General features: G+C 35.5%; 1 protein-coding gene across 19 annotated transcripts in view; it reads right to left on the bottom strand.

The window, feature by feature from the left end:
* Nucleotides 1-2,124: 2,124 nt before the first annotated feature.
* Nucleotides 2,125-10,870, bottom strand: part of BPTF (bromodomain PHD finger transcription factor) — a 56,965-nt gene continuing 48,219 nt past the window's right edge. For 14 of the 19 annotated variants that reach the window (XM_075044267.1, XM_075044271.1, XM_075044281.1 and 11 more), the window contains 5 exons: nucleotides 9,268-9,441; nucleotides 8,175-8,367; nucleotides 7,079-7,163; nucleotides 5,014-5,200; nucleotides 2,125-3,028 (listed from right to left, as the gene is read on the bottom strand). In XM_075044267.1, the coding sequence (XP_074900368.1) occupies nucleotides 2,992-3,028; nucleotides 5,014-5,200; nucleotides 7,079-7,163; nucleotides 8,175-8,367; nucleotides 9,268-9,441 (676 nt within the window). In that variant the 3' untranslated portion in view covers nucleotides 2,125-2,991. The other 5 variants (XM_075044277.1, XM_075044280.1, XM_075044283.1 and 2 more) reach the window with 2 other exon arrangements.

The following is a 10,870-nucleotide window of genomic DNA, read 5'->3' as shown; positions in this document are numbered from 1 at the left end:
TTTGCGTTACAAAGTCCTCCTACCTCTTCTTTCTTGCTTGAGAGGTCGCTCCTTAAAATGTTATCACAACAGCTGAGCAACAAGCCACTGTATTTCACAGCTTAACTGAAATACAGCTGGAGCAGGAGCCTAATGACCGTTCTTACTTTTTACCAGTGTTATCACATGCTAACTAATGTACTGATGAAAAAAAAATATTTCTAGATCAAGTGGATTTCCACAGTCTTGCACTTACTATTACAAAAACCTCACAGCATTAACCACACTGAAAAGAAGATGGCACTTACGTGGAATAGCTGCCATGGTCATTTTGATACATTACAGTAAATCATTCTTTCCCCAGCAGGATAAGCATGAAAATTCTGCAGCCAATACACAGAAATCCAGGTGTACAGGAATATTGTTGTCTTCCTGTCTCTCCAGGGGTTTATGTAAGGCTTTTGGGTAAGCCCAAGTTTTTATTCTACTTTAAATCCCCACTAACTTTTGCAGGAACTAAATCTAGGCCAAGGATAATTACTTCAAATTTGTTTGAGGAGACAAAAAGAAAATCAAGCTGGTACAGCACACATTATCAAAAGCTGTGTTACAATATATGACCACTTTGAAACAAACGTTGCAATAATTTATAAAAACACAAAGAGGAGGATGACTGAACAGAGATCACAAGTCTTATGAACTTAACATGCTTTTAAGGAAGGTGGGTATTAATTACGAGTGATGTGTTTTCAGTAACACCATTTAACTATAAAAGATCACCACTAATAAATGGAGAAAAGTACCTCAATGGCAATTGAAAACACTAAAAAACGCTCTCAGCACAATTAAATTGTAGGTATAGATTATTTCCCTAATCAACCTGATTAACTGGCAGTTGAATATAATCTGGTAATGCCAAGACCTATATATGATAACGTTATCAAATGTTTCATTAGAAACACCACCAAATCAATGTCAAACACATTACTTTATTTGTCTAGGATGATGTGTCCTATAAGGTACAAAAAAGTACTCTTCAGTTTGCCACAATTTGTTAAAAACATAGCAATCTATTGCCTACAGGTAGGAAAGTTTTAAATCATGTCATATATATTTATATATGAATAAATAGTACAGAAATACTGCGAAGTTTTGATGAGATGCAGGATATGTTCAAATGCTGTTAAAAGTTGAGATTTTTTCCTTGTTGCATTAAAAACACAATGCATACAATATGCAGCATTTTTTTTAAACGTCAAAGGACAACATAACCTAAACGCAACTACTCTTCTTTAACTTTAAGAAGCATAAATGGATTATTGTTTTCACATTGAACAATTATTTTTAATTTTCACATATAGGTTAAATGACAACAGTTGTATGTACAAAAAACCATGGGTTTTTATTAGATAAAATTACCCCAGAAGAACCTGTACACCTGAGCCTGTAAGTGTAAGAAAGTGTGGTCAGTAGCAACATCTTTTTAAGAAAAATAACAGAAGAGGTTCTTGCATAGCAAGGTGTGAGGTTAAACCCAAAGGGAGCTTATCCATCAATTGGGTAAACCCCGGATCGCTGTAGAACAGAAGTTAACTGTGAATTAGTGCAAAAGCTAGTCAAATGGTTGAAGAGCCGCATACAAACCATGGCTGATTAACTACAGACAGGTAATATGAGCAAGTCATTTATATACGCAATGTGAAAGTGATAGATCGGAAAGAAACGGCACTGTCATCTGCAATTTGCATCCTCTTGTGACTTCCATTTATCCCTCGTAGTAGCACTCCTCACACAGAAAACAATGAAGCAGTGCAGAATGCCTTTCAAAGATATCATTACACGTGGTACTTTACATTCCTAGAGTACTTGGCAAAACATCACTTAATTCAGCAGTGGGCGGTGACATTTCACAAAATACTTCCTACCACGTTATCTGTTACAGTAATTTTGGCACCACTGTAGAAATTTTATAAAGGGATAACAGCTGCTTAAGGATGAAACGTAGTAAACACTACCTTTGGAGCAAAACGAAGTCAGATCTCCCTGGCCACTTCCCTCCCCTATTACCTGAAATATCTATTGTTCTGAACAGATCCCCAAAGTGTTACAAACATATTAGCGCACACTCAAAGACACCTACATCTGTGGGGAGAACAATTATCTCCATTTATTTTGTTTCATATACATCCATATTTTGAATTTTAATACAAAAGAAAAAAATTAGAATCTGACAAATGTTTACAAACAAGATACCTTCAAATAGATTTTACTCATTTCAGTCTGGTGCAGAGTAAATGACAAATTGTACTGTTATATTCAAGGCAACAGAGTCTGTAGTCCATGACCACTTAGCCCAACTTTTATGCAAGCTTAATTGTTTTTATCTACCATGAATGATAAACTCATTGTTGATTCCCAGTTCTGTGTGTGTGCACATGTGTACATAGCAGCTCCTTTCATAGAAAGAAAAGACATCTAGAGGTCTTCTTGTACTTTTACCTACAGGAATCATGTTAAGATACAGAATGGATTACATGTAACCGGGGCTGGATTTTATAAGAAAAAATAATTAGCTGACAAATGAGGGCAGCAATAAAAAAGCGTCTTTTTTGCAACAATAAATAAATACAGTCAAAGTTTTCTGTGTGGACTTTAAACCAGCTTCTTCACTGAAGAACAGACGTGGCATTTCCATGGAGTTAAACGTGACCCCATTTACTGTATCTTTTTTCTTGCTCTCTTTCTCTCTCTCCTTCAACAAAACAAAGTTTTCCTGCTTCTGCCACAATAGTACAACAATTTGATCTTGACAAGAAAGTGGTGCTGCTGATTTTTATTTCTTTGTCCTTTGGACAAAATAAGCCAAGAATATAATTTGACTGTTGTGACCAATAAAAACGCAGTTTACATCAAGTCTTGTCAGGATAACCTGACTAAAAACATCTGGCTTCTTAATTAAAAATTTTCAGACAACCAGATTCTTGCTCGTGTGTTAGGTTAACACGCTGAACTCTAAGAAGCTGTAGACTGCAGTTTGTTGTTATGGGACCTGCAGAATACAGAAGAAAGTGAAGAATTAAGCACCCTTCATTTTGGAGAACACAGTTGCTGCAAGGTGTTGCCAAGGGTAAATCACAGTGAGGGAATTACCACCACGTTGCTTCCCTTTATTTTTTCCCTCTCAGAAAAAAGACCACTTAAAAGAATTCTCTCTGAATTTTAAGCACATTTTCTCCTACAGTATACAAATATTTCAGTACTTGTAAAATGCAGTGTGTCACTGGAATATTCCAAAATGCCTGAAATCAGTTTTGCTCTCATATTTACATAATAGTAGTCCATCAAAAGGAAAGCAAAAAGAAATTTTTAAATTTTGAATATTTATAATAAGGTATACTTTGCTTAAATTTATTCAAGAAGTCTTTGGATTAACTTAATAGAAAAAACTGAACAGGCATGTTAAAAATCACATTTTTGCTAATCAGAGTTCAGCAAAACTCCTCTTTGACGTTCACAGTTTTATTAGTGACCGAAAATAAAACAATAAAATACATGGTTTCCAAGATGAATTTTTCATTTTTCTCAATACAGTATTTGAGGAATTGGACAATTTTTTTTTGTTAATACAGTTATGTTTACCAGTATGACTGCTGGTAACAAAAACCAAAAACCCAACAACATTTACTTTTTAGACAAATGATCTGGATTTTTAGGGCAGTTTAATGTCATTGAATTGTACAATAAAAGAAAGTGACCCCAACATCCAGCTCTGATTCCAGTTAAAAAGTTCAGACTAAAGATATCACAATCTGCAAGAAAAGAAAGAACATGGATGGTATAAATGAAAAACAATAACAAATAAGATGCAGCAATGAAATTATTGTGTAAGCACAGTGAATGCTGGATAACCAGCTAAAGCAAGATGACAGAAACATGAGTTAAAAACTACCTGATAAAAATCATTAATACAGTATTAAATTGGAAAGAAAAAAGCTGGACTAATTTGTTTGACCTCATCTCGTCTTATCAATCTTCCATTCGTATACAGAAAATTAGACAGCTTCCACAACAATGGATATAAAGTGAAGCTTTCAATTTAGTTAATTACAAATGGATATAATCTTGCATTAATATCTTAGGCTAGCAGTCTGTTACAGTGTTGACTGTTACAGTTGGATGGACAAAGTTAACTACTACAGATATACAATTTCTGAGTAATGCTGAAAGGCATCCAACATTTGTAACTCAGTTACAGTTGGCTTATGTTGGAATACAGCAGTGATGCAGGAGAAATCTGTGTACTCTGTTAGCGTTGTCAGTAAGCTGGTTTTAGGAACAGCTGTGCTAAATACCACATTATAATTTGACTAGTGCCATACAACTCCCATGTACGTGCTACTAGACAGAACAGGCAAGCAATAAAAAAAATTGTAGTAGAGTTGCATGTTCTTTTTTAAACAGTAAATTTTCAGTTGTGTTTAGTTTTCCATATTCTACTTTAAATCTTACTTCTTCCCTCTGTTTCAAATATGGTAAGTTATAAAAAGATAAGAGAAGGAGTAAAAACTAAAGTATTTTAACTTCTTTTATTGGATTATCAGCTTCACAGAAGGATTGTCTCTTTTTAGCACCTGAAAAGTATGTACTGCACAGTAGAACATTATCAGAACTCAGAACACAGTATTTGTCCCAATCAGAAATTATTCTCATTAGGTTTTCTGCAGCAATGACTTAAAGTGCCATTCAAATTTTCTACATTTATGATACTGCCCAAATTTCCACCTAACAACTAATTTTGAACAAACATTAGAAAGTAACCTCCAAAAAATAATATTTAAGCATTCATTTTGACAGAAAATGACAGCTGGTTATCATAGAACAGATTTTTTTTTTTTTCCTTTAAAAGAAAAGCAGTTGTCCAGGAAAGTGCATGGAGAGGCAAATCCCTGTATGAACGCAAGGTAAGCTTGTAAAAGCATTAAGGACATTTTAGGGGACAACAGAACATCTATGATTAGGAACACTTTAGCTTACCTGCTTGCCTTAAATCCTTTTAGTTTCTGTACAAAGAATGATTCAAGAACTTCTGCACATTGATAAAAAGGGGAGTCACTTGGATTGTAGTAACGACAGTTATCAAAAATTTTGGTCATATCTGCCACAAACTCCGTGACCTTTTTGTAGTAACGTTTCAGTATTCTTTCCTCCATGGTGGCAAGGTCTTTAAAGAAACCAAAGATTATTAAAATGAGACATTTTCATCCTCAACAGAAGTTCACATTGTCAGATTGCGGGAAACGAAGCCTTATCTAGGCTAGTTGCTTTTCCAGAAATGCTGGTTGTGAGGTGGTGACACTAGTAGGTCTCCTTCAGAATTAAACACTTATGCATGAATATGTTGTGTGCAATTAAATTAAAATGCAAATATCAAAATGACCCTGGAAAATGTGGGTCTTTTGCTTTTTCTAAAGAATTGGGGGGGTGGGGTGGGGGGTGGGGTGTCAGACAATGGATTCAGCTACTTGTACTTTATTTTCTTTACAGCCCTCACTGAGACCAAGAATCATATGTGTACATGTAATGGCTATCTAAACCTTCTGATTATTTATTTGAATTCATGACTTGCTTTGAATGAATTATCAATTTCCATAGGCATATACACACTACCACATGGCAGAGATGAAAGGTATTTCAAGTGCAGGATCACGCAAAATTTTAGTGCTCTCATTCTTACTGACTGGACACATTAATGAGACCAAATGGTGAAGTAAGCTGTAATTGTCCTATTTTAATGCAAATGTAAATTAAAAAGAGGGAGAGGAATGAGAACTGCCAATTACAAATATAGCTGTCTAAATGTATAGTGGCACTTTTAGCTAGAAAAACAATGACCTGCCCTTGGAAAATGCCCTTAAAGTGCTTATTTTGAAATGCCAGTATTGCCAGAATGTTTGAAAACAAACATAAATGGGCCTGGATTACCTAGTGTATTTTACATTTATTTACTTGTATACTTACAAGTGTATTTTCCTGCTAATTAAGTCAGAAAGAGCTAAATGCACTTTTGTTTCTTTCATCCAATCATCATATGCTTAATTACATTATTATTTGAGCTTTTCTTTTAAACTTTAACCCATCAATTATGGAATAGGAGTTCTTTAGCATTTTCATAATGGCACAATCCAAGACTTCAGAACAGACAAGGACAAAATTTCTAAGCAAAATATTGTTTTCAGTCAACATACTACAATTTTGCCAAGACACGAAATTTAACTTTCTTATTTTTAGGATCAGTAAGGAGTAGGTGGGAAAGCTCAAATGATGCACTAGCTCTCATTTACACATATGAAAAGGTATTGGTTCAATAACTGGAAGGAAAGGAATAACATTTAGCAACACCATTTCTGGCAGGAGGTAGATTTTCCCAAGAGGTTTCACATTCAAATGTTTATCTAGTTTATTCCTAGCTAACTGGTAAGGTCTAACAAAATCAGAGTAAAACACTGTAAAGCTGCGGCATCTCTTCTTCCACTTTCCCCCACATACATAACATTTGAATCAATTCTTGTTCATATAGCTTTAAAGACAAATTACATATAATACAAAATTTAGTATACTATCAAGTCAGATGAAGATAATTTTAAACTCCATCTGAAGTTGCACATCACACTTTAATGTGTTAGTACCACTTCCTCCTCAGACTCGAGAGTACATACCCCACACTTTGTAGGAGGAACTGATGCAGAAAAAGACAGGAAAAAAACCAAGCAAAGCAAAATGTAGCAAAATTGTCCTCTTGAAATAAAGCAATTTAAAACCAGGAATTCTGTCCTACTGCTGCGCTGAATTTCACATTTTATACATTAGACTGACAGTATTTAGGGTTAAGGAGTCAGCCTAAAAGTAGATATATTAAGCCTCATGAACTTTTACACATATCAATGAGAAATCACGTTGTCTCTGTTTGCCGGACTCCCCAAACTGTGTATTCTGCAAAACATATCTTTAAGATCCCTGCATGGAAATAGTTAGCAGGTAATTAATTTGATACTCAAAAATCCAAATCCACTCACTCATGCTATTGCTCAGAAACACTTACCCATTGGTTCTTTAATAACACCATAATAATCTGGCGCATCATTGGGGTCTACTGGTTCTAGGAATGGCCATGCCATCTTGTGAGCCTGTCAGGAAAACAAGATATAATTACAAAAAATATTAAGTTAACTTAGCACTATTTAGTAGCTAAACATTTTCATTATACTTTTATCTGCTTGGGCCTAGAGCTGAACTTAAAGTGCAGTGTTACATGAAAAGGTAACTAGTTCTCATTTGATGACTGTCTGAAGTTTTAAACTTGTGTCAACAATGGAGTAGTTGGTCTTCAAAACAGGAAACAGTGTGAAATTCAGACACAACAGGATACTGTACTAAACAGGCTGCATAGGAAGGTATGTAATGAATTTACGGAGTGCTTGGCACTTCACACCCAGAAATGGGCTGCTGTTTTCACTTTCAAGTACTTTAATTTGTTTTCATAAATGTCTGTAAAATGCAGAACAATGCAAAGTATTACTCTTTTAGGATTTCTGTTACCACGCAATTATTTTACCAAAATTATTTAAAATTCCTTACAGTTAGAGCAGAAAAGGCATATTTGGGAGTGACAGATAAACTAGAAATATACTGTGACAGACTGATGTAGTTCTTTTTGTCAGGATGCCATCATTTACATGCTGGTAACAATTTTCTGTGAGAACGCTACTAAGATTAGTAACTCTGAGACTGAAGTGCAGAAGTGTAGATCAGAAATCACATAAAACTAATCTGAGAACAGAACGTTGCACCTTCTACATCCTGTTCAGTTAGGCTAATACTCTGCCTTTTGGTATTTTAAGTAAACCTGCTTCCTTTAAAAGCCTTCCATTGAAGAGATTGTTTAGTTTCACTAACTCAGAAGCAGTGATATACTAATTACTGTAAATATTCCTCGGCACAATAATGCCTATCAAGTTTGCAGCTGACAAAGTGGCATTTCTCACGAAAAAAAAAAAAAGAAAGAAAAAAGCGTTGCTATTTCCTTTTAAAAAAATTCTCAGACAACTGGAAGAGAAATCAAAACCTAGTCCAAGACCCACTAGTTATGTCCCATACAGTAAAAAAGCACTCCACTTTGCTGCAATCCTTATTCTCACCTGTAAGGAACGTAGTACTCTTCTTAAACCTTCATAATCTTTATCAGTTAGTGGACTGAGCACAGTCATGGCATCTTCTGTGGACTGACATTGTGGACACACATATTCATCAATGAGATCTGCCTCACTTTGTAAAATGCCAACACAGCGCCCATGATACCAGTTCTGACATCGGTCGCAGCCAATGTAAAATCTGCAAGATCCAAAAATGTGTTAGCGACTTGATCTATTTAATTTAAAGGTTACATTTAAATACATAAACCTGCAATCCCCTGCACACAAGCAGATACTTGTCATGATTAAATACAAGTGTAACGTCATATTTCAGACTGACAAATTCTAATTACACTATTCAAACTGCTTTTGTATTTACAAACAGACTACATTACAGACCATTTCAAAATTAGTTCCTAAATTTTATACTAGGCACTTTCAAGCAATCAATACTTCAAAAATCATTCCTCTGCTTTAGAGTTGAAAGGAACAGTATAATGCCAGAAGTCTCACCCAACCAGTATTCCAGAGCAATTCAAGATACATTTTGTGCATGCTGGACTATAACTAGGGATCTTGTTTCACTCCATACAAATGTTTTTCATATGGAAGCTTCAGTCTTGTAGTTGAATACAGAAGGGTTATTCTACGACACAAAGCCTTACAGTAAAAGATACCAACCATATACCCCCATACCAGAATTATGCTTTCTATCCAGATCAGACTAAAGCACAAAAAAATCCACTAAATACTACATTTGTCTTTTAATCTTTCTAACCATCCCTTGTTAAAATAAAGAAAAAAAAAAAACCAACCAAAAAAATCAAACCCAATTTAAAGTACACGGTTTTGGTTTTTAAAAGCAAACAAACAAACAAAACCCCAACACATTTTGTCCACCCTGAAAGCTTCACTTTTCCTAAACATTTACTGTACAGAAACATTTTGGAGAGGAAGACAATTACTGAAAAGCAATTTGTATTACGAATGAATACAACATATGCAGAATAACTTCTTTTTTCTTTGCAAGGAACAGGTAACCACAGTCAGAGCAGTTTGCTACCTAAACATTAAATAAGAGGTTCTTATCAGAACTCACTGTGACTCATCATAAGGTGTTCTGCAGATACAGTACAATTCCTCACTGCTGCCCTCTTGTGCCCGTTTACAATCATTACAGATGTACACATCCATTTTCTTAGCCTCCTTTTCTGTGATGCCAACACATTCTCCATGATACCAGTTAGTACAAAGATCACAGCCAATATAGAACCTAAAAGTATTCACAATGAAAATGACAATGTAATTGTCATTTCAAATGGCATGGCACTTTTCCCTGCATTTCTCTCTGATGCACTTTCTTGCTGGCCTACTTTCAATTTTCTGTCTCAGTTTTCCTGCGTCCCAGCATTCTATCCTTATAAACTAACATTTCATGCTGCAGCTATACTGTCAGTAAGGTCACTTGGGTCAATTTTAAATTGACAGGTCATTAAAATGCACATCAATATGTAACCAGACTTTGACAAAACTGGGCTAAAAATGTGTCTCCAATGTATGTGTGAAAAACTTTAAAAGGCACAAAAAGACAAGGCCAAAGAAAAAGATTTACATTTTCAAAACCATAGCTCAAAAGCCACTGAAATGTTTCCTTAAGATTTGAAAATGTAGGTCTCAGTTAATTTAAAAAACAAAAGCAAAGCGCAAACACCAACTAGGAGTTACAAGTATACTACGAAGAACATGCATACCAGCCATGTGTGGAATACATATTGGTATAACATGATACGAAAGAAAATGGGGTCAGGACATGGTTGTCATAATTTTAATTATTTTTTTTTTTGGGGGGGGGTGGGGGTGGGCACGCACTGAAAAACAGATATTAATCTACTCAAAATTGGAATGTGGACCATTCTTCAGAGAATAATGTCTACTCTCAGACACAACTATGTGACGGAACCAGATATGGTATGACACGAAGTGAAGGGAACCAGGTACAGAATCATGTGAATGGGACCTTGCACAGAATGATGTGACAAAACTGTAAAATATTATGCAAGGATGTTTGACATTTTGTGTATGGATATCTCAAAACATACCTATGACTAGTGATAATCAACCAGATGGGCGAAGTTACACATCCATTCTCTCTGCCTAAGCAAAAGCAAGCTGACTCAGAACCTCGACCTTCCTAGATTTTGGAGACCACCAACCACCTGCTGCTGTATGAATTACCGCCATCCTAGTTTGTCAGTCTGCAAGCACCACCCACTGGACACTACACACTAGCAACAGGACAGCAGCACATGTTCCACAAAACAAACATCTCTAATTTCTTGGGCCTCTGCATATGTCCCGCATACTCAGATCCTGCCTTTTCTCTTAATTTTCAGTCAGGCAAATCCTAAAAATAAAATAAAATAAAAAAAAAAAAAAAAAATCACACAACCCAACCTTCCATAAAGAACGGATAGATATAGCTCCTTCTGACAACTGTCAACAACTATTCGGCCTGTGTCCTCTTCCCAAGAGGGACTGTGTCTGTTTGATCCTGGTTATCTGGAAGCACATTCATGTCCTGGTATAGGTGCTAAACCCTGCCGCTACAATGTGGAACAGGTGTCACATTATGCTTTAACAATTAAATTGGAATCTAAGTAGGAATCTTAGAAAGATACCCTTACTGACCATCCCTGAAAACA

This window comes from Buteo buteo, chromosome 13 (genome assembly GCF_964188355.1).
Source record: "Buteo buteo chromosome 13, bButBut1.hap1.1, whole genome shotgun sequence".
In the NCBI taxonomy this organism is placed as follows: domain Eukaryota; kingdom Metazoa; phylum Chordata; class Aves; order Accipitriformes; family Accipitridae; genus Buteo; species Buteo buteo.
This window is presented reverse-complemented; position numbering and strand designations above follow the sequence as displayed.